This window comes from Loxodonta africana, chromosome 12 (genome assembly GCF_030014295.1).
Source record: "Loxodonta africana isolate mLoxAfr1 chromosome 12, mLoxAfr1.hap2, whole genome shotgun sequence".
NCBI classification, from domain to species: domain Eukaryota; kingdom Metazoa; phylum Chordata; class Mammalia; order Proboscidea; family Elephantidae; genus Loxodonta; species Loxodonta africana.
In genome coordinates, this window is record NC_087353.1 from 106,208,222 (window position 1) to 106,232,949 (window position 24,728).

Consider the following 24,728-nt stretch of genomic DNA (forward strand, 5'->3'; position numbering starts at 1 on the left):
GACGAGTTGTGGATGACATCAAGGACATCATATATGAAGAAAGCAAAAGGTCATAAAAAGACAGGAAAGAAAAAAAAAAAGACTAAAATAGATGTCAGAAGAGACTCTGAATGTTGCTCTTGAACGCAGAGTAGCTGAAGAGTTTGGAAGAAATGATGAATAGCTGAACAGAAGATTTCCAAGGCAGCCGGAAGACAGAGTATTATAATGAAACGTGCAAAGACCTGGAGATAGAAAACCAAAAGGGAAGAACATGTTTGGCATTTCCAAAGCTGAAAGAACTGAAGGAAAAATTCAAGCCTCGAGTTGCAATTTTGAAGGATTCTATGGGCAAAATATTCATCTATGTAGGAAGCATCAAAAGAAGATGGAAGGAATACACAGAGTCACTGTACCAAAAAGAATTGGTTGATATTCAGCCATTTCAGGAGGTAGCTTATAGACAAGAACCAATGATATTGGAAGAATTCCAAGTTGTGCTGATGGTATTGGCAAAAAACAAGGCTCCAGGAAGTGACGGAACACCAATTGAGATGTTTCAACAAATGGAGGTAGCACTGGAGGTGCTCACTCGTCTATGCCTAGAAATTTGAGAGGCAGCTACCTGGCCAGCCGACTGGAAGAGATCCGTATTTGTGCCCATTCCAAAGAAAGGTGATCTGACATTGAGGAAATTAGTGAACAATATCATTAATATTACATGTAAGCAAAATTTTCTGAAGAAAATTAAAAAATGGTTGCAGCATTACACCGACAGGGAACTGCCAGAAATTCAAGCTGATTCCGATGAGGATGTGGAATGAGGAATATCATTGCCGATGTCAGCTGAATCTTGGCTGAAACCAGAGACTACCAGGAGGATGTTTACCTGTGTTTTATTGACTACACAAAGCCATTTGACTGTGTGGATCATAAAAAATCATGGATAACATTGCAAAGAATGGGAATTCCAGAACATCTAATTGTGCTCGTGTGGAACCTGTACACAGACCAAGAGGCAGTTGTTTGAACAAAACGAGGGGATACTGTGTGGTTTAAAATCAGGAAGGGTTATGTCCTTTTACCATACTTAGTCTGTATGCTGAGCAAATAATCTGAGAAGCTAGACTATATGAAGAAGAATGCAGCACCAGGATTGAAGGAAGGCTCATTAATAACTTCGATATGCAGATGACATAACGTTGCTTGCTTAAAGCAAAGAGGGCTTGAAGTGCTTACTGATAAAGATGAAAGACCACAGCCTTCAGTATGGATTACACCTCAGTGTGAAGAAAACAGAAATCATCACAACTGGACCAGTAAGCAACATCCTGCTAAACGGAGAAAATTTACTGAAGTTGTTAAAGATTTCATTTTCTTGAATTTACAGTCAACGCCCACGGAAGCAGCAGTCAAAAAATCACATGACATATTGCATTGGGCATATCTGCTTGACCCAAGCCGTGATGTTTTCAGTTACCTCATATACATGTAAAAACTGCACAGTGAGTGAGGAAGACCAGAGGAGAATTAGTGCCTTTCAATTATGTTGTTGGCCAAGAATATTGAGTATGCCATGGACTGCCAGAATGAATAAGTCTCTCATGGAAGAAGTACAGCAGAGTGGTCCTTAGAAGAGAAAATGGTGAGACTTCTTATGTATTTTGGACATGTTATCAGGAGGGACCAGTCTCTGTAAAAGAACATCTTGTTTGGTAAGGCGAGAGTCAGTGAAAAAGAAGACCCTTGATGAGATGGTTTGACATAGTGGCTGCAACCGTGGGCTCAAACATAGCAACTATTGTGAGAATGGTGCAGGACTGAACAGTGTTTCATTCTGTTGTACATAGGGTTGCTGTGAGTTGGAACCGACTCATTGGCACTTAAGAACAATCTAAGCAGGGCAGGAAAATCTAACAGAAGCACCTCCCTCCCCCCTACACACACCACAGACCTTGACCCCCATGAGTTAATGGCTAGACCTTGATTTACATGGCCAGCCACCCTTAGCTGCAGGGTGGCTAAGAACGTGAGTATCTGATGTTTAAGCCCCAAAAAAGGCAAGCTGGCGAGGAAGAAGAGGGAGGGGAATGGCTTAGATAGTCCACCAACAGTATGTGCTAGTCATATATAGCCAGTAAATGATGGGACCAGGATTCAAACTCTTGTTCCAGAGTCCCTGTTCTTGCACTAATTCACTCTGACTCCCGTATCTCCCAGATACTTCTTTGTTATTTGTGAATCTGTAGAATATATCCGTGGGTTTTAATCACACACTTTATAACAGTCAGTATCCTGGCAAGAAAACAGATGGCACACTCATGGTGTAATTGAATTGAGTTTAATAAAAAGAGTGTTGACAACTGACAACAATCTGATCAAGGTCAAGGAAAACTTAACAGGAAAGGCTAAGTTCCCCAGGGGCATCAGCACTAGAGAGGTATTACCACTTGTAAACCCCAAGGGAACTAGGGTAGGGAGTGGATACTGGAACCATGACAAAGTAGCCACAGTTATGGAAAAGTACTTTGATAGCGAGATATAACCAGTCTGTTAGGCAGGCAGCCAGGGGAATAAATACCCAAGCCTCACTCTTCTTCCACCTTCTGATTTTCTGCTGATGCTTCCTGTGGGTTGAACCCAACCAAAATCTAGAGCACAAGGGAGCACTTTGCTGTAGGTCATAAAGGTCTTCATGCTTAAGCACAGAGCCAGGAAGAGGAGACAGGAGAGGGATTTGGAGTGGCAGAAGGAAGATACTCTGCACACGTCTGTAACAATGTGTACACCACAGTTTGTTTATTCCTTCACCAGTTGGTGGACACGGGGATTGCTTTGACTTCTAGAAATAGAGCTGTTGTGAGTATTCATGTACAGCCTCTGGATGTACACATGCCTCTTTTTTGAGTAATGACATGGGTGTAACTTCTGAAGAAACTGCCAGACTGTTCTCTGACATGATTATGCTATTTCATGTTCCCACCGTCACTGTCTGAAAGTTCCAGTTCCTTTGTATCTGTGCCAACACATCTTAGCTGTTCTGAGAGGTGAATTGTGGTGTCTCATGTGGTTTTAGTTGGCATTTCCCTAACGACTAACAATATTGAGCATCTTCTCATGTGCTTGTTGCTGTCCGTACACAGTTATGCACCACATAACGTCTGTCCAGGCAATATCGAACCACATGGAAGTCCCTGGTCTGGTGTGTGCCCTCGGGGGGATGCCCACAGCCCAACTTGGCAGTGAGCCTGTCCCACTGCTCCCCACCTGTGGGAAGAGGTGCCTCTGCCGTTGAGAGGAGTGGGCACCAGATCCTGCTCCCAAGTGCCCAAGGTCAGCAGGCATTGCCGGCCTGGTCAGGGCGGGGGCACCGGGTCGCTGAGACCGTTTCTCTGCCGCCCTGGCCTGTGGTGGAGCCTCCCCGCTATGATCTTCACGGGCTGCGGCTGCATGCTCCCCTGAGGAGCCCACAGTGGGAGCTGCCTCAGCCCATGCGCTTGGGAGTCTTGCAGACCCAGGTGTTTGTATAACGTCCAGATCACATAAGGTTCTATCTCACGGAACGTGTGGTGGAAGTTAAGCAATGTGTGACTGTATTTATGTGTTCTTTGTAAGTGTCTATTCAAGTCTTTGCCCGTTATAAAAATTGTTTTTTTATTTTTAAGCTTTGAGAGTTTTTGATATATTCTGGATATAAGTCCCTCATCAGATACGTGCTTGGCAGATATTCTCTCTCAGACTATAGCTTGACTTTTATTCTCTTAACTGTTTTTTGAAGAGCAGAAGTGTTTAGTTTTAATGAAGCCAAATGGAAAATAAATAACCTCACCATATCAGCAATCATATTAAACATAAATGGTCTAAACATTTCAGTTGGAAGATAAAGATTGTCAGACTGAATAAAAATACAAGACCTCACTACCGTATTTTTAGGCAAATAATGCTCTCCTCTTAGGTTTGCTTGTCAACTGTATCCGTCCCCTGCAAGGTATTTTTATAAGCATTGCTATGCAAATTTTTTTTAACGTGTTCCTGTTTAAAAAAAAAAAAAATAGCATACTGTCCATATGAAAATACCTACCTCGTAGTGGGTAACCATAGCTGGCAAACAAACGTAGGAGGCATGCGTTATTTGTGTGAAAATATGGTACAGGCCTCTTACAAGAAAGATAAAACCAAACCACTTGCCATTGAATCAGTTTTGACCCTTGTCAACCCCATGTGTTGCAGAGTAGAACTGTGCCCTGTGTGGTCTTCAAGGAAGCAGATTTCAGGCTTTTCTTCCAGGGCCCCTCTGGGTGGGTTTGAGCTGCCAGTCTTTTGGTTAGTAGTGAAACCCTTAACTGTTCGCACTACCCAGGAACTCACAAGAAAGATAAAGTAGGATAAAATTTATAAGGATCAAAAAAAAGTCATTACCAAAGCTTACTCAAGAAACAGAAAATTTAGTCGCCCTGTTTATCTACGAAGGAGTTGAATTTGTAGTTAAAAATATTCCTACAAAAAACCCTCCAGTCCCAGATAATCTTTACTTGTGAATTCGACCAAACATTTAAGGAAGAAATAATACCAGTTCTGTATAAACTCTTCCAGAAAATAGAATAGGAAGGAATACTTAGTAACTCATTTTATGAGGCTGAACAGAACCAAACCTGTTGTCATGGAGTTGATTGCAAGTCATAGTGACCCTACACAACAAAGTAGAACAGCCGTATAGGATTTTCAAGGAGCAGTTGGTGGATTCAAACTGCCGACCTTTTGGTTAGCAGCCAAGCTCTTAACCACTGTGCCACCAGGGCTCCTTTATAAGATTGGGATTACCCTAATACCAAAACCATATATGAAAAAAACTACAGACCAATATCTCTCATGAAAATAGATGTAAAAGTTCTAAAATTTTAGCAAACGAAATCCCATACTGTATTAACAGGATAATACATCTTGACTAAGTGGGGTTTATCCCAGGAGTACAAGGTTGGTTTAACATTTGTAAGTCAATATAATTTTCCATACTAATAAAAGGGAAAGCTATACGATCATTTCAGTGAAAGCAATTCTGAATAAATCTCAGCAAACTACAAATAGAAACCTCCTGAACTTGGTAAAGGGCACCTACAAAATAACCTCCAGCTAACATCAGACCTAATGTAAAAGAGTAAATGCCTGCTCTCTTCACTCTATTTAACATTGTACTGGAGATTCTGGCCAGTGCATTTTGGCAAGAGAAGGAAATAAAAAGCATCCACGTTGGAAAGGAAGAATGTCTATGTAAAGAATCTCACGGAATCTATAAAACAAAGCTCCTAGAACTAATTGAGTTAAGCAGGGTGGCTCAGTATACAAAAATCAGTTGTATTTCTGTGTGCTTGCAGTTGGCGCAGTGGTTAAAAAATGCGGCTGCCAGCCGTAAGGCTGGCAGTTTGAATTGACCAGCCACTTTTGGAAACCCTATGGGGCAGTTCTACTCTGTCCTTTAGGGTCGCTGTGAGTCGGAATCAACTTGACAGCAGTGGGTTTGGTTTTGGTTTTACGAGTCTCAGGCTACTCCTCAACGATGGGGTAAATGGGTAGCAGCAAACAAATTAAAATGAAAAAAGTCAGTACCATTTACAATAGCATAAAAAATATAAAATACTTAGAGATAAATCTGACAAAAGATGTGCAATACTTGTACATTAAATTATAAAACATTGCTGAGAAAAATTAAAGGCCTAAATTACTGTTGTGTGTGCCGTCGAGCTGATTGCGACTCAATAGTGACCCCATGTAACGGAGCAGAACTGCCCTGTAGGGTCTCCTAGGCTGTAACCTTACGGGAGTAGATCCCCAGGTATTTCCTCCTGCAGAGCGGTTGGTGGGCTCAAACTGCCAACCTTTCAGTTAGCGGCTAAGTGCTTAGCCACTGCACCACCAGGGCTCCTTAAGGCCTAAATAAATGGAGAGTTATACCTTGTTCACGGGTCAGATGATTCATTATTGTTAAGATATCATTTCTCCCAAACTAATCCCTAGATTCAACACAATTCCATTAAAATCGCAGCAGTGTTTTTTGTAGGAATCATCAAGCTGATTGGAGCCCCTGGGTCGTGCAAATGGTTATGGGCTTGGCTGCTAACCAAGAGGTTGGAAGTTTGAGTCTACCCAGAGGCACCTCAGAAGAAAGGCCTAGGCAGTCTGCTTCGGAAAATCAGCCATTGAAAATCCCATGGAGCATAGTTCTACTCTTGACAAATGTAGGATCGTCATGAGTTGGGATCCACTTGATGGCAACTGGTTTTGCCAAGCTGATGTAAAATTAATTTAGAAATGCAAAGAACCTGAAATATCCAAAACAATTTTGAAAAAGAACAAAGTTAGAGATTTAATATTGTCTGATTTCAAAACTTATTTTAAAGTTTCAGAAAATCAAGGTAGGTAAAGATAATCGAACACAACAAACAAACAGACCAAAAAGACAGATCAGTGGAACAGGATAGCATCGTAAACAGACCCGCTCACACCTATACACACACACACACACACGCACACACACTTATGATTTTTTTGTAGAGATGTGTGAAGGATAGTCTTCAGATGGTGCTGGAACGATGGGCTATCCATGTGTATAGTTAACTTTTCTTTAAATTGAATATTCTTGAACCGTATTTATGCATATTTCAGTCTCATTGCTAGTGTACTGGTTAGCATTTGGCCTTGAACGTTAGTACATAAATTAGTATATAAATTGGTACAGCAATGAATTTTGAACCAGACTGATTATTTGACTTTTTAAGATACCAGATTTCAACCTAGGAGTCTGAGAGATAAAGTTGGAAAAATCACTGTACTTGGCTGTGTTAGAGTTTTAGTGAAGTTTTTTCATGTTAGGTGGAATGTGTATTAGCTCATATAGACCTACATTGTAACCTGTAGTCTGTTCTTTGTAAACCTCATATTTAGGTCTTCAGTTCTTATTTATTGTCTCTGATTTCTCCTATCGTCCTAACAGGTTAGGAAGGAAAAAATGCTCAAGGTGAAGGTCGTGAAGATTCACCCTTTGGAGGCCGCTGAGGGGAAGTCTGCTGGTGCCTGTGATTCTCCATCGAGTGACAAAGAGAATTCCAGTCAAATTGCTCACGACCATCAGAAGAAGGAAGCAGCTCTAAAAGAGGATGAAGGAAGGAGAGAAAGTATGAGTATGTATGATGCTAGCTTTCCTTACTGAGTTAGGAGACCCTGTTCATTGTATGTGAATCTGTTAAAGTTCTCTAACAACTGAATTTGTAATCGAGTTTTGTCATCTTTTTGTACTGTGATGGTTGGCATGTTGCTGTGATACTAGAAGCTGTGTCATTGGTGTTTCAGATATCAGCAGGGTTACCCGTGTTAATCAGATCTCGTCTGTCTTAGTTATCTAGTGCTACTGTAACAGAAATACCACAAGTGGGTGGCTTTAACAAACATTTTCTCACAGTTTTAGAGGCTAGAAGTCTGAAATCAAGGCTCCATTTCTAGAGGAAGCCTTTCTCTCTGTTGGCTCTGGGGGAAGGTCCTTGTCTCTTCAGCTTCTATTCCTTGACTTGGCGATCTTCATGTGATGTGGTGTTTGTCTTCCCCTGTCTCTGCTACTCACTTGCTTGTTTAATCTCTTTTATTTCTCAAAAAAGGTGGATGTCACATCTGCACTGTATTAATACTGTCTCATTAGCATAACAAAGAAAACTTATTCCCAAATGGGATTGTACCCACAGGTATGGGGGTTAGGATGTACAACGCTTTTTTGGGGAACACAGTTTAATCCGTAACACATTGGATCTTCCAGACTAAGACAAACTAGGAAGAAAAGTCTGGTGATCTACTTCCAAAAGTTAGCCAGCATAAACCTTATAGATTACAGAATATCGTCCGATACAGTACTGGCAGATGGTGCAGGCCTGGGCAACTTTTCTTTATGTACATATAAGGTTGCCATGAGTCTGAAACAAACTAGAAGGCAACTAACAACAAGCAACTAAATTTATAATTGTGTTTTGCAGCTAGTCATGGTTTTGTTCATTAGTGATTCAGAAAACTACCAGAAGTTCCACAAAGTGAACTACGACTTAAATCTTCCTAAACGAGACAATCATAAAGTCATTATAGGTAGTCCCTGACTTATGACATTCAAGTTACACAAACCACACTTAATGACCGTCTCTTGTTTTGTAAATCTTATTGTTAGTAATATGTATTACAGACGATATTGCAGCCTGTAATTTGCTGATGTTATTCTCAGATGTTCACTCGCTGTTGTTCAATGTTATGATTTATAAAGATACTGATAATAAAAGGCAATAATAATAAAAACTAAAAAAAACCAAAAAACAGGATATTCAACTTCCGTCAGAACCAACTTATGATGGAGTCGTCGGAATAGACTACCTGTACCTCTAGTTGCTTAGAAATCTATGTGAACACTCCTAGCTACTCAAGAGGGCATAGGAAGCCTGTTATTCCTTTTTCTTAAAGTAAAACATACGGTCACGCATCGCTTAATGTCCACGATACGTTCTGTGGGACAGGACGTTATGTGATTTGTACTTAGTGCGAACACCATACTATATACCTTATAGGGTTCACCTCAAGTCATGGCAGGTGGGAGCCATCTTCTATCTGAGCAGAGAGTACGTCCTGCACGTCGAGTGCACATAGACCATTCTCTACGTGTGTTCGTTGGACCCCAAAGGCAAGGCCGAGATCTTGATATTTGGGCGGCCTTATTCCCAGAGGGATGTAGCCAAGGTGATCATGAAATTGGTTGATTATCATCTCAAGCGCCGGGTGCAAAGTTCAGAGCAGGCTGTGGATGCTGTCCTGGAGGCCAGCACCCATCAGGTTCCAGACACTGCAAAGGCCTGGGTTACCAAGCTTTGAAGGTAGTTTGTGCCCCGGGGCGGGAGCCATGCAGAGGTTAAAGTGGAAGCCATATTTTGTACTCTGTTCTTAGAGGGCCTGCTTCTACCTGCGGGGTTAAGAATGATTTCCTATGTTAAATGTTAGCAAACAAGAATTTAAAGTGTTCTAATAATCTAGTTTTAAAAAAAAAAAAAAGCCATGGAGATATACACGGTTGGATGTTGCTAGAATGGATGTTATACGGTGCATGACTCTTGGTACACGTGCGTGGAGGGGGGACAATCAGGCATGTTGTAGTTAGGTCCCTACGTCAATTCTTCTTCAGTCTTCCTTATTCATTGTCCAGCTTTTGCACGCATATGAGGTGATTGAAAACACCATGGCTTGGGTCAGGTACACCTTGGTACTCAGGGTGGCATCTTTGATTTTTAACACTTTAAAGAAATTTCTAGCGGCCAATTTGCCCAATGCAGTGCATCTTGATTTCTTGTCTGCTGCTTCCATGGGTTTTGACTGTGGGTCCAAGTAAAATGAAATCCTTGACAGTGTCAGTCTTTTTTCCGTTTATCATGATGTTGCTTATTGGTCCAGTTGTGAGAATTTTTGTTTTCTTTATGTTGAGGTGTAATCCATACTGAAGGCTGTGGTCTTTGGTCTTTATCAGTAAATGCTTCAAGTCCTCTTCACTTTGAGCAAGCAAGGTTGCGTGACCTTCTTTTAAGATCTACCTTGTGTGGGGTTTGATGAGCTTCTTGGATAGATATTTTCTCATCTTTCAGGATATCAGGGAAGTTTTCTGCCAACAAATCTTCAACAATTCTCCCTGTATTTTCTGTTACCCCCCACCCCCCATTCTGGTACTCCAGTCACTCATAGGTTATTCCTCTTGATAGATCCCCACATAATTCTTAGGTTTCTTCGATTTTCAAAAAAAAATTTTTATCTCATTTTTCCTCAAATAAGTTGGTGTCAAATGCTTTATCTTTAATCTCACTAATTCTGACTTCCATTGTTTCAATTCTGCTTCTGTGACTTGAGTTGTCTAATTCTTAAATTTTATTGCTAATCTTTTGGATTTCTGTTTGCTGTCTCTCTGTGGGTTCTTGCAGCCTGTTAAATTTGTCGTTATGCTCTCATATTACCTATTTAAGTTTCTCTGTTGCTTTGTCTGTGTGTTCCTTGGTTTGTTCTGCATTTTGCCTGATCTCCGTCCTGATCTCTTGAAGAGCTTCGCGTATTAATCTTTTGAATTCTACCTCCAGTAATTCCAAGAAGTTCTCTTCCTCAGGAAGATTTCTTGATTCTTTGTTTTGGGTGCTTGCTGAAGCCATCATGGTCTGCCTCTTTATATGATTTGATGTTGACTGTTATCTCCAGGCCATCAAGAACTATTGTATTTATTTATTTTATGTTTGCTTACTGGGTCCTAGCCTCTTGTTTTGATATGCCCAAATAGGCTGCTTGTGTGAGCTGGTTTAATTATTGGCACCGTTGAAACTCTCACGTCCTGTCACCAGGTGGTTTGAGTTGTTGCTGGGTATATGAACCCAGGAGTCTGTTTATTTTTCTTGTATGGATTCAGCTCAGGTCTCCAGGTAGTTGGTCACCAAGTGCGTGATGCGGGCTCTCACCTACAGTTCTAGAACAGCAGGGGCGATTGGAGTAGGCACAGGTATCTAGCTGCAGTAGGGGGTCATGCACTGAGCAATTCAGGGAGCTGACGGCTGCCCCTGAGTGTCTGGGAGGAAAGCATGTCCCTGTTCCCTAGAGTGTGTAGGTGGGTGGGCTTTGGAGCTGGACTGTGGGCACTTAGTGCTGTTGGCTGTAAGAATTGGGAGGCACGACTTTCTCTTGGATCTCTTGTGGGTGGCGAGGTGGTGTGGGTGGAGCCACCAGTCCTCTGGCCCCTGATACGGGTACGTGAGGACCCTGCTTAATGGGCAGAGCGGTGTCAAATGTCACAAATCTGCCACTCCCCCTTATAGCTGATACAGTTGAAAATAGGCTTCAGGTATATACCCTGTTGTACTGTGCTAATGAGGGCCTACGCTGTTGAAATGGGCCCACACAGGTCTATGCAGGAGTGAAAGGCGTTCAGAGTCAGTGGACCACTTAATGCCTGTGTCTAGGCAGAGGGGCTGCGCCTCCCCTGAGTTTCCGGCTTAGGGGAGCTGGCAGATTGTTTTTTCCCTGTTTGTTAATTTGTTCCCTCTCCAAAGCTGGGAGGATGGCTCAGGGCACACGACAGGTCCTACTTCAAGCCCAGGGGATGCGGTAGTCACTGAAGCCAACCCAGGCCTGATGCAGAGTGGGGAGGGGGTAGGTAAAGGAGAGAGGTCCTTTCCAAAGGGGTGCTTTTTTTTTTTTTGCTCCATGCGATAGGTTAGATGCATGTACTTTTGCTGATTGAGAGCCGCTTCTCGCTGGTTCTGGAGGGTTGAACAGACCCTCCGCCGCTTGGTCTCTCCCAGTGTGGGAAGCGCCTCCCGAGCACCACTGCTTGCCTCGCTGTGCACCCCAGCTGATCCAGCCTGCAGGGTGCCGGTTCCCTCCGGGTCGGGCCTGGCAACGCCTTGCTGCTTCTGAACCGTCTCTCCCTCCCCCTGCCGCTCAGTCCAATTCCTCAACTTTGCCTTTGATGTTCAGGGCTCCTAGATTGTCTATATATAATCGATTCACTTGTTTTTCCGGGTCTTCATTGTAAGAGGGACCACAGAAAGCATCTGACTATTCTACCATCCTGGCCCCGCCTCCCGAGTAGGCTCCTAGAGCATTTTTTTAAATGATGACTTAATCTTTGGTCATTTTATTTCTCTGTACGGTGTTGGTTAGAACATTTTGATTAGGAGTTGGCTGAAGATGTCATTTAGCACTTCACTTCTTACAGAATCAGACCTTTGGAATACCCGTGACGTATTATGGTTGTTTGTTTTATGCTTCAAGCACTGCACACCAAGCACCCCAACTTTTAGACTTTAGCTTCTATTTTAGAACATTCTGTGCCTTAATATAAGTTTTAATTACTGGGGTATGATGTTGCTAATACTACTTTCTCACTAGATGACCTTGCCTTCCGCTTCATAGAAAATAATATATCAAGCAGGAACTTTGCAGCTTTGTGCTCTTACTTTGTATTCCAACTTGGAAGTCATATTGAATGTTCCTCGTGATGAGTCGTGTACTCTTCTCCGTCTTAGAAGGAGCTGTTCCTCCTCTTGGCTGAGATATTTGTGCTTTCGGTTCCATTCCCTCAAAGCTTCTCAAGGACTTGGGTTACTTTATTATTTTACCTTACAGTATTTTCAACCCTCTCTCTAATGGTTGTTCTTAGCTTATAGGCAAGTTCCATGTGCCAAAAACAACACATCTTCTCTCGATCCTGTGATTCTGCTTCTGCCTTATTCATTCACAGCCAAGATTGCTGAGAATGTGAACCTGTTATCTCTACTTCCTGACCCTAAGTTTATTCCTTGTGCCATTACAGCCTAACTTCTGGCCCTGTTTTACTCTCGAAACTATTCCTAGTAAGATTATCGGTGACCTTCTGATTGCCAAATCCAGTGATTTCTTCTTGGTCCACGTATCACTTTTCAGTTACATTTAACGCTGTTGATCTCCCTCATATCTTTTAACTTATTTGACACCACTGTCTCCTAGTTATCCAACTACTTTTCTGTTTCTTTTTATTGTGCCTTAAGGTGAAAGTTTATAGCTCAGGTTAGTTTCTCATACAGAAATTTATACACATTGTTATGTGACCCTAGTTATTCTCCCTGTAATGTGACCGCGCTTTCCTCCTCTCTGCCCCGGGTTCGTCCAGCTCCTGTCCCGTTCTGCCTTCTCATCTCACCTCCTGACAGTAGCTGCCCATTTAGTCTCATGTATCCACTTGAACTAAGAAGCACACTCTTCAGGAGTATTATTTTATGTCTTATAGTCTGGTCTATTCTTTGTCTGAAAGTAGTTCTGAGTTAACAGAGAGCCCAGGGGCCAAGTCTTCTGGGGTTCCTCCAGTCTTAGACCATTAAGTCTGATTTTTTTTCTTTAAACCAGAATTTGAGTTTGCACCCCACTTTTCTCCTGCTTAGCCAGAGACTCTCTGTTGTGTTCCCTGTCAGGGCAGTCATTGGTGGTAGCCAGGCACCATCTAGTTCTTCTGGTCTCAGGCTGATAGAATCTCTGGTTTATGTGGCCCCTTCTGTCTCTTGGGCTAATACTTTCCTTGTGTCCTTGTTGTTCTTCATTTTCCTTTGCTCCAGGTGGGTTGGGACCAATTGATGCATCTTAGGTGGCCTCTTGCTGGCTTTTAAGACCCCAGATGCCACTCACCAAAGTGGGATGCAGAACATTTTCTTAGTAAACATTGTTATGCCAGTTGACTTAGATGTCACCTGAAACCATGGTCCCCAGGCCCCCATCCCTGGTACACTGTCCCTTGAAGTGTTTGGTTGTGTTCAGGAAACTTCTTAGCTTTTGGTTTAGTTCAGTTGTGCTGACTTGCCCTGTATTGTGTGTTGTCCTTAGCTTCACCTAAGATAATTCTTGTTACTTTTCTGTTTTTTAATCTATATTGTCTCTCTTTTCTTTTATCTGCCATTCCTTTGATTTTTTTTTCATAGGGTTCTGTTCTTTGCCTTTTCATTTTTTGGTCTACATTTATTGCTTCTCTTTCATGCCTAAGAGTTTAAACTCTTAACTCTGTAGACTGATTGCCAAGCCTAGGTTAGACTTACATAAACTCTAGGTCTGTGGATGCTAGACTTGGGTGCCCCCTAGGCAGCCTCTGCAAGGCAGATAAACAAGAAGTCTGTTATTCTTTCTCAGTTCTCTTACTGGGTTAATGATACCACTGTCTACTTAGTCCCTAAGGCAGAAAACTGGGAAACCTTTCAACATTCCCACATCTAGTTTTTCACCAAATCTATCTCCTAAATACTTCGTGACTCTCTTTCCTTCTACATTTTAGTTACATTAATTCAGAAATTTAGAGTTTAGAGTTGCATCTTCAGTCTCATCTTCTGATGAAAGCGTTTTCTTTTTAATTTTTCATACTAGTGAAATTTCCAAGATAAACGTCTAGTTAATTAGCTCAAAAATCCCTCTTATTCAGTGCCAAGATGAATTTTAGTCTTTTTTTTTTATAGTATGCTAACTTTTTTTTTATTAACTTTTATTGAGCTTCAAGTGAACGTTTACAAATCAGGTCAAACTGTCACATATAAGTTTATATACACCTTACTCCATACTCCCACTTGCTCTCCCCCTAATGAGTCAGCCCTTCCAGTCTCTCCTTTCGTGACAATTTTGCCAGCTTCCAACTCTCTCTACCCTCCCATCCCCCCTCCAGACAGGAGATGCCAACACAGTCTCAAGTGTCCACCTGATATAATTAGCTCACTCTTCATCAGCATCTCTCTCCTACCCACTGTCCAGTCCCTTCCATGTCTGATGAGTTGTCTTCGGGAATGGTTCCTGTCCTGGGCCAACAGGTTTGGGGACCATGACCGCCGGGATTCCTCTAGTCTCAGTCAGACCATTAAGTATGGTCTTTTTATGAGAATTTGGGGTCTGCATCCCACTGATCTCCTGCTCCCTCGGGGGTTCTCTGTTGTGCTCCCTGTCAGGGCAGTCCTCGAGTGTGGCCGGGCACCATCTAGTTCTTCTGGTCTCAGGATGATGTAGGTCTCTGGTTCATGTGGCCCTTTCTGTCTCTTGGGCTCTTAGTTATCATGTGACCTTGGTGTTCTTCATTCTCCTTTGCTCCAGGTGGGTTGAGACCAATTGATGCATCTTAGATGGCCGCTTGTTAGCATTTAAGACCCCAGACGCCACATTTCAAAATGGGATGCAGAATGTTTTCATAATAGAATTATTTTGCCAATTGACTTAGAAGTCCCCTTAAACCATGGTCCCCAAACCCCCGCCCTTGCTCCGCTGACCTTTGAAGCGTTCATTTTATCCCGGAAACTTCTTTGCTTTTGGTCCAGTCCAGTTGAGCTGACCTTCCATGTATTAAGTATTGTCCTTCCTTTCACCTAAAGCAGTTCTTATCTACTAACTAATCAGTAAAAAACCCTCTCCCTCCCTCCCTCCCTCCCCGCCTCGTAACCACAAAAGTATGTGTTCTTCTCAGTTTATACTATTTCTCAAGATCTTATAATAGTGGTCTTATACAATATTTGTCCTTTTGCCTCTGACTAATTTCGCTCAGCATAATGCCTTCCAGGTTCCTCCATGTTATGAAATGTTTCACAGATTCGTCACTGTTCTTTATCGATGCGTAGTATTCCATTGTGTGGATATACCACAATTTATTTAACCATTCATCCATTGATGGACACCTTGGTTGCTTCCAGCTTTTTGCTGTTGTAAACAGAGCTGCAGTAAACATGGGTGTGCATATATCTGTTTGTGTGAAGGCTCTTATTTCTCTAGGGTATATTCCGAGGAGTGGGATTTCTGGGTTGTATGGTAGTTCTATTTCTAACTGTTTAAGATAACGCCAGATAGATTTCCAAAGTTGTTGTACCATTTTACATTCCCACCAGCAGTGTATAAGAGTTCCAGTCTCTCCGCAGCCTCTCCAACATTTATTATTTTGTGTTTTTTGGATTAATGCCAGCCTTGTTGGAGTGAGATGGAATCTCATCGTAGTTTTAATTTGAATTTTAGTCTTTTAAAGTGTTATCCAAGGGCCTTTGTAACCTGGCCTCCGCTTAAATCTGATCATTCTGATTTCTTAATATATTATACATCAGGTCCATTCATGCTTTATTACTTGCAATCTCTGAACTAGTCATACCCTTTCTAGGCCTTTCCTGCCTGTCTTCCAGGCAAAGTTAAGTATTTCTTCTCTCTGTTCATAGTGTTTTCTGTACCAACTTCTGTAGCATTTTCTACGTTGTATTGTAATTTACTTGTTGATTGCCCCCAGGCTTTAGCTCCTTGAGATTAAGGATTTTATGATTCATCTTTGTACCCCATCACCCAGTATGTGGTGCAGAGTAGTAGTTCAGTAAAATTATCGTTCATGAATGAATGAATAGAATGAAAATAATAATAATTTTTTTTTTACTAATTTTCTTTTCTGTTGATTTGACTAGATGACAGGGCACGTAGATCTCCACGAAAACTCCCTACTTCACTAAAAAAAGGAGAGAAAAAGTGGGCTCCTCCAAAATTTCTTCCTCACAAATATGATGTGAAACTACAAAATGAAGATAAGGTTAGTTGGCACTTTACATTACACCTTATACATGGTAGGTATTGTTTTAGAGAATAATAGGCTTGGTTTTCTGGGCAGTAATGTGCCATAGAAGAATGTTCATGCCATCTTTCTGCAACAAACTCAGTGTTTTTCTAGGTTTAGTAATTATGACTTTAAGTTAAATTGTATTTTCTTTCCTCAGATATAGCATGTTTTTTTCAATTTTATAGAAATTACTAGGGTGGAGCCCTGGTGGCAGTACGGTTAAGTGCTCAACTGCTACTGGTCGGTGATTTGAACAGACCAACACTATTTGTGGAGAAATATGTGGCAGTGTGTTTCCACTGAAGAAGACTACAGCCTTGGAAATCCTGTGTCCTGTCCTGTAGAGGCAGAATTGACTTGATGGCAACAGGTTTTCGTTTTAAGAGTAATTTACATTTGAGCTTGAAACTCAGTTTGTTTGCAGAATAAGAATCTATTCTCAGTAGTTATAGACTTCTTGGGAAAATATTTCTTTCCATTAAAAAGTAGAACCCTTTGTAATACAGTTATACTCAAAAGTTGAGTCAACTCTAATCTACAACAATAAGTATCCTTTTAGAGTAACTTAGTGCTATGTTTTATTGATTCTAAAATGTTTAGTTTTCACATTTTAACATGTCTAAAATCAGGATATATATTTTTTTCCCCATCAAAAATAAGCTTGTGTGTGGCCAGTTTTCCTTTCTTTTTTTTTAATTAAAAAAAAAAAAATTATTATGGTGAAAGTATACATAACAAAACATATCATCTCAACAATTTGTACATGTATAATTCAGTAATATTGATGACATTTTTTCAAGTTCTGCATTCTTGCCATCCTTCCCAAATCATCCCACCACCATTAACATAAACTCAGAGCCTCCTAAGCAATAGCTCACCCTCTCCCCCTCCCACCCCGGATGACCACTAATAATCTTTGGTTTCTATATAATTGCTTATTTTATAAAAGTGAGATCATACAATATTTGTCCTTTTGCGACTGCATTATTTGTCCCAGCGTGGTGTTTTCAAGGTCTGTCCACGCGGTGGCACATGTCACGGCCGAGCGGCGCATTGTGTGTGTGTACCTCGTCTTGTTCACCCGTTCCTCTCCTGAGGGACATCGCAGTCGTGTCCACCTTTGGCTGTTGTGAGAAGTGCTGCAGTGCACATGGGTGTGTAGGTCCCTGTTTGCATTCTTTCCTTCACTTCTTCAAGCAGAATGTGTCTTAAAATCAGTTGGCGAGAAGTTTTTCTTGGTGACACATAAAATGTATGTTTTTTATTGGTGGTATCTTAGCATCTGAGAATTACTGCACATTATTTTCAGGTACTTAAGTACCATATGTTTAGAATCCTAGTTTTAACAAAAGGGCAGAGTGGAGGGCTTGTTATGGAATTCAGCTGCACCTTTGTCTTCATACATAACTTTTATAGATTAAATAGCTAAAGCCTGAGAAGTTTAATAACCCTACCAAATTTCCTAATCTAGTGATTGGGATTGGAAGGGTTATAGCCCAGATCTTTTTTGCGGGGGGCGGGGAGGGGGGTGGGATTTAAAGAACAGGAATTTACTGTCTTACTGTTCTGGAGGCTAGATGTCCAAATTCAGGGCATCAGAGCTCTGCTCCTGCTCTGTGAGCGACACAGGCAGGTCCTTTGCTGTCCTTTCAGATTCGGACCGATCCAGGCATTTCTTGGCTTGTAGACAGATCCCCAGATGCTGTCTTCACCTGTATGTGATTGTTTCTGCGTCTGTCCTTCTCTTTTATAAGCTGGCACTCAGAGGGGGTTAGGGTTAGTAGCGTAGATCTTTTGCCTTTTAGAATATTGTTTTCTCGTACTTCAGAATGTTGACATCATACTCCATTCTGAGTAATTTACTTTAATAGTCCATGATCTGAAAACATGGCTGGATCCTTCGAATTCTTTGTATTGGAATATTGGGTGCGGTAAACACAATTTTTCTCTAAGTTTCTTACTTCCAATTCATTAAGGTAGCTAGTTAAAGCATATTGCTAGGAAGTCTCAACCACTTCCCTAATTATTGTTCATATTATTCTTATTGATAAGTGTAAATCGTTTTGTTCACAGATAGTAGATATTGGTTATAGGAAGACAGAAAATATAAATAAGAAAAAAGTAATGATCTCATATTTCACATTCAGAGACAATAATTGATGAATATAGATGTGGTTAATGGCAGTTAGCTCTTAACATGACTTAAATTACTGTTTAGTGAATAAATTTTCTTCTAAACCACTGTCTCAGATTGTAGCGTGTATTATAGTCACCAGGGGAATTTATTAAAAATGTAGATTCCCTGTAACAAAAAAGAACTGCAGGGACACACTGTTGACCAAAAGAAGCCAGACACACAGGAGCGCATTATGTATGATTCTATTCATATTGAGAACATGAACATGCAAAATGAATTTATGCTATTAGAAGTCGGGATAATTAAAAAAACAAAACAAAACAACAACTCGTTGCCATCGAGTTGATTCTGGCTCATAGTGACCCTGTAGGACAGAGGAGAACTGCCCCACAGGGTTTCTAAGGCTGCAAACCTTAACAGAAGCAGACTGCCACATCTTTCTGCCCTGGAGCAGCTGGTGAGTTTGAGCCACCAACCTTTTGGTTAGCAGCTGAGCGCTTTAACTGCTGTGCTATCTGAGGTTACTTTTGGGGGATTAGAGACTGAAAGTGGGTACAGAGGTTTCTGGAGTCCTGGTCATGTTTCTTTCTTGATCTGAGTTTGGTTACATGGATGTATTTAGTTCCAGAAAATTCATTGAACTTATATGGGCACTTTCCTGTATATGTATTATATTTTAGTAAAAAAGTTTGAAAATCTTATTCCATAACTTAAAAAAAAAAAAAAAGTGGATTCACAGACTCAGAGATTCTTCTGATTCAGTAAATTTGGGATGAGGCCCAGCACCTTAGATAATTCTGATGAATTTGATTGATTGAAAAACATTTTTTTTTTTTATGGCTGCATAGTGTTCCATATGTGGATGTATTTTAATTTTAAAATCAGTCTTTTACTATTGTACCTTTAGGTAATTCCCCCCCCCCCCCATTTTTTTCCATTATAAGCCGTTGATGATGTCTTTATCCATTTACCTAAGATGAAGTGTTACAGTGGGAATTGCTGGTTAAAGGGTGAAAGGGTGTACGCGTTTAGAACTTCAGGTACATATGGACAAACTGCCTAGGTGTATCTTTAAATTTACATTCTATCTCTGAACATTATTCTTCTGTTTTATGGCTCTGTTTATAGATGGTGTTGTAATTTTTCTGGGAAAAACATGCATTTTTGTTCTTAATGATTGAGTTTTTTATACTTGTTTGTACAGATCGTCAGCAATGTGCCAGCAGACAGCTTGATTCGTACAGAGCGTCCACCAAATAAGGAGATACTGCGATACTTCATACGGCATAACGCCTTGCGGGCTGGTACTGGTGAAAATGCACCTTGGGTGGTGGAAGACGACTTGGTGAAGAAATATTCCCTGCCTAGCAAGTTCAGTGACTTTTTACTGGATCCCTACAAGGTAAGCTCACTGTTAATTTTTACACAGCAGGATGGAGCGTTTCTGATGAGTTTATTTTCTCCATTGGCTCTAGAAGAATCAGATGGGTAGCAGATTTTGAACTCTACGTCATATAATGAATTTAAGATTTTCCAGACATTTCTATTTTATGTAGGTTGTCACAGGGGAGGGAGACATGTATATCTCCCCTAGTTCAGTTTCAGTATTTTTTTTACTATGTTTGCATAATTAAAAAAAAAAAAAGAATTATATACATGTGCTTTTCTGCCGTAAGACCTTTTTGGAATGAGATATGGTATAAATAAAAAAACACTCTGCGTATCAGTTCTTAAAAATGAAAACTGATTTTGAATGTCAGATAAAATGATCAAAATACTGGCAGCCTTTTTTTTTTGATAGATTTATTTTTTGTTTGTTTTTAGGTGAAAGTTTACAGCTTAAGTTCATTTCTCATTCAAAAATTCATGCACATATTGTTTTGTGACATTACTTGCGATTCCCACAGTGTGACAGCCCATTCCCCCTTTCCACCCTAGGTTCCCTTTGTCCGTTTGACCAGTTCCTGTTACTGGCAGCCTTTAAAGAGCCTGGAATGAACGTTACTTTGTGTGACAGATTAGTAAAAAATCTAACATTTTCCTCTTGAGAATGGTGAAGTGCTTTTTTTTTCTTTAGTCCTCTCATTTGATCTTCAAAACATTCTTATGAAGCTGTATGGTGTGTTATTTTCCAGATGGGGAAACTGAGGCCTAGTCTTAGTTAGAACCAACAGAAAGTGAATGATAGAAACCAAGACATTGACCTAGAATTTCTCATTTTCGTTCCCATCCCTGGGTCTTTCCAATAATTTTTTTTTAAATGTAGGTTTTGAGAATGTTTATCCTTCTTTGGTTGGTAAGTTAACTAATTAGCCTCCTGGCTGATATTTGCATCTTAGTAGCTGCGCCAGAACGGAATTAGGGAAGGGCTGTGGGTGCCTGAAAACTAAGTCCAACTTCCGGAATTTCTTTTTTTTTTCCTTTTTTAATTGTGAAAAAATGAGGGAACCTTAAGTGGTAACATCTAAGTTACCCCAATTATCTTAGGTTAATTATGCTGCCAAAAGTATATTGAAAAGTAATTTTATTTCTCCAAACATTGGTCACAACCTCTAACCGTAGTTTAGCATTTAGCAGGTTTTTTTCTATTCTAGACTAGCAACATCAAGCATTATCTTCATAATGTCCTTTACATTTTTACTAGTTGCTTAAAAGAAAAATTTAGGAATTAATTGGCTTTTTCTAGAGCAGGATCAGATTTTTCATGAAACTGTAGTAAACCTGGAGCCCTGGTGTTGCTCAGCTGCTAACCAAAAGGTCAGCAGTTAAAATCCACCAGCTGTATGAAGCAGTTCTTTGTCCCATAGGGTCGCAATGAGTTGGAATTGACTTGATGGCAATGGGTTTGGGTTCATAGTAAACCCAGGAGCAGTAGTGGCTCAGTGGTTAAAGTGCTTGGCTGCTAACCTAAAGGTTAGCAGTTTGAAACCACCAGTGGCTCCTTGGAAGAAAGATTTGGCAGTCTGCTTCCCTAAAGATTTATATCCTTGGAAACCCTATAGGGCGGTTCTACTTTGTCCTGTAGGGTCGCTATGAGTCAGAATCGACTCAGTGACAGTGGGTATGTATATTAAATCTAAGTTTTTTCAAATATTTTTATTAACTGGGGGGAAATTTTTAATTTTTTTTTATTGTACCTTAGATGAAGTTTACAGAACAAACTAGCTTCTCATTAAACAATTAGTATATACATTGTTTTGTGACATTGGTTACCAACCCCATGACATGTCAACATTCTCCCTTCTTGACCGTGGGTTCCCTATTATCAGCTTTCCTGTTCCCTCCTTCCTTCCAGTCCCTGCCTCAGGGCTGGTGTGCTCGTACAGTCTTCTTTTGTTTCATGGGCCTGTTCAGTCTTTCGCTGAAGGGTGACCCTCAGGAGTGACTTTGTTACTGAGCTGAAAGGGGGTCCAGGGGCCATACTCTGAGGGTTTCTCCAGTTTCTGTCAGGCCAGCAAGCCTGGTCTTTCTTTTTGAGTTAGAATTTTGTTCTGCATTTTTCTCCAGCTCTTTCCAGACCCTCTTTTGTGGTCCCTGTCAGAGCATTTGGTGGTGGTAGCCCGGCACCGTCTAGTTGTGCTGGACTCAGTCTGGTGGAGGCCGTGGTAGATGTGGTTCATTAGTCCTTTGGACTAATCATTCTCTTATGTCTTTAGTTTTCTTCATTCTTCGTGCTCCCGAAGGGGTGAGACCAGCGGAGCGTCTTTAGATGGCCGCTCACAAGCTTTTAAGACCCCAGACGATACTCACCAAAGTTGAATGTAGAACATTTTCTCTATAAACCATGTTATGCCAGTTGAGCTAGATGTCAGGAGAAGTTTTAATTTACTGCCGTTTTGTTACTGTAGAGTTTTGGAACCGTGATACAGTTTTCTTTGGTTATCACGTGATATTACTATTGTCTTAAACTGTATGAGAGACCGTTTATTTAAAAGTATCCCTGAATGGGTTTTATACTCTTAGATCACTTGAGTCCTTGCATATTTTCCTCTCTGAAAATCTTTCTATATTTTAGTAATTCAAATATGTGAATAACATGAAAGACTGAGTATTATTAATTGGGTAAACGGTCTTTGGAGTTTATGGGCACATAAAAGCTAATCTACACTTTCTGTGAGAATCAGATACTAGAATTTCAGGAACATATATCTGTAAAGGCAACTTTTGAAGAAACCTACTCCCCAGATTTCTGACAAGAGCTTAAAAAATTTAACTTAATAAAATTTGGCTTTGTTTCGGATTGAGAATAGGAAATGTTAGTCTGCTTAGACTAGTTGCTATAAGAAGAAAGTGACTGTACTCAGTAAGAGAAATTGAGATTCATGTAAAATACCAGTCTACAGAATTAAGGGCGTATACTCATCTTTATTATACATTTTTCTTACCTTAAACAGTGGTTTTCTTGTTCCCCAATATTATTGGACATAGTGTCTCCTTTGTTTTGCCTGTAAGTTGTTTTTTCCTTTTTGTGAAAGGACTTAAAGAACTGTTGGCATCTCAGCCAGCGTAGAATGCAGTAAAAGAGCATGGATAAACAGTCTCTCCAGCAGTGCTTTGGATTCTTTCCTCATCTAAAGGAAATTTTAGACAATGCGTGAAGGCTAAAGTTGATCACATACCTGCCCGTCCTAAAGGCAATGGATTTCTAAAAAGTATCTTCCCTTTTTGCCTCCTCTTTGGTTTCAGTAGAATTTCATGTGTGACAAGGGCACTGAATGTGTTTACTGTGGAGAGGTCCGAGGCCTGGTGAGAGGAAGCAAATGCTGAGCAGTAGCTTTAGGAAGGGAGTGATGGGTTCAGCTTAGGTGGGAGAGAGAAAGATTATTTAGGGCCTAGGGTGATATTGAGGGTGTGTTTGTGATCTTGTTTCACCTCTTTCTAGAATATAAAGTACTGGAGAACAAGGACTGTCTTACTGATTTTATATCGTGATGTTTAGCATAGTACTTTGTATGTAATAGGTACATGACTGCTGAATTAATTTCCTTAAGAAGTTCCATTAGAAGACAGTTTGTTGAGAAGAAAAATGCCACTGGCAGTTGGACTTTAGGGATAGTATAATTTTTTGTAGGCCCCATGGCTTGGAGAAACAACGTACAAGGCAATTAACTGTCAACTGAGATGAAGTCGGAAACCCTGGTGGCGTAGTGGCCAAGTGCTGTGGCAGCTAGCCAAAGGGCTGGCAGTTCATATCCACCAGGCGCTCCTTGGAAACTCTATGGGGCAGTTCTACTCTGTCCTATAGGGTCGCTGTGAGTCAGAATTGATCGACGGCCCTGGGTTTGGTTGGTTTTGAAGATGAATTCAGCCATCTTAGCCCATTCTCCTCTTGTAGTACATTACAGCCTCAGTGCTTTGCAGTGTGTCCATAGGATTGGGACTCCTTACCTTGGACTTGTATGTCCTAGTAGGGAAGCCTTTGGATAGAGACAAGAAAATAACACTTTTTTTTTTTTTTAAACTTTTATTGAACTTCAAGTGAACGTTTACAAATCTAGTCAGTCTGACACATATAAGTTTATATACATCTTACTCCGTACTCCCACTTGCTCTCCCCCTAATGAGTCAGCCCTTCCAGTCTCTCCTTTCGTGACAATTTTGCCAGCTTCCAACTCTCTCTACCCTCCCATCCCCCCTCCAGACAGGAGATGCCAACACAGTCTCAAGTGTCCACCTGATACAAATAGCTGACTCTTCATCAGCATCTCTCTCCTACCCACTGTCCAGTCCCTTTCATGTCTGATGAGTTGTCTTCGGGAATGGTTCCTGTCCTGGGCCAACAGGTTTGGGGACCATGACCGCCGGGATTCCTCTAGTCTCAGTCAGACCATTAAGTATGGTCTTTTTATGAGAATTTGGGGTCTGCATCCCACTGATCTCCTGCTCCCTCGGGGGTTCTCTGTTGTGCTCCCTGTCAGGGCAGTCCTCGAGTGTGGCCGGGCACCATCTAGTTCTTCTGGTCTCAGGATGATGTAGGTCTCTGGTTCATGTGGCCCTTTCTGTCTCTTGGGCTCTTAGTTATCATGTGACCTTGGTGTTCTTCATTCTCCTTTGCTCCAGGTGGGTTGAGACCAATTGATGCATCTTAGATGGCCGCTTGTTAGCATTTAAGACCCCAGACGCCACATTTCAAAATGGGATGCAGAATGTTTTCATAATAGAATTATTTTGCCAATTGACTTAGAAGTCCCCTTAAACCATGGTCCCCAAACCCCCGCCCTTGCTCCGCTGACCTTTGAAGCGTTCATTTTATCCCGGAAACTTCTTTGCTTTTGGTCCAGTCCAGTTGAGCTGACCTTCCATGTATTGAGTATTGTCCTTCCTTTCACCTAAAGCAGTTCTAATCTACTAATTAATCAGTAAAAAACCCTCTCCCTCCCTCCCTCCCTCTCCCCCTTGTAACCACAAAAGTATGTGTTCTTCTCAGTTTATACTATTTCTCAAGATCTTATAATAGTGGTCTTATACAATATTTGTCCTTTTGCC

General features: G+C 41.0%; 1 protein-coding gene across 3 annotated transcripts in view; it reads left to right on the top strand.

The window, feature by feature from the left end:
- The window catches only part of BAZ1B (bromodomain adjacent to zinc finger domain 1B), an 85,092-nt gene that overhangs the window by 21,749 nt on the left and 38,615 nt on the right, over positions 1 to 24,728 (top strand). For 2 of the 3 annotated variants that reach the window (XM_064296125.1, XM_064296126.1), the window contains exons 4-6: positions 6,968 to 7,154; positions 15,957 to 16,078; positions 19,447 to 19,644. In XM_064296125.1, coding sequence (XP_064152195.1) covers positions 6,968 to 7,154; positions 15,957 to 16,078; positions 19,447 to 19,644 — 507 coding nt within the window. The remainder of the gene's footprint in view (positions 1 to 6,967; positions 7,155 to 15,956; positions 16,079 to 19,446; positions 19,645 to 24,728) is intronic. The other variant, XM_064296127.1, reaches the window with a different exon arrangement.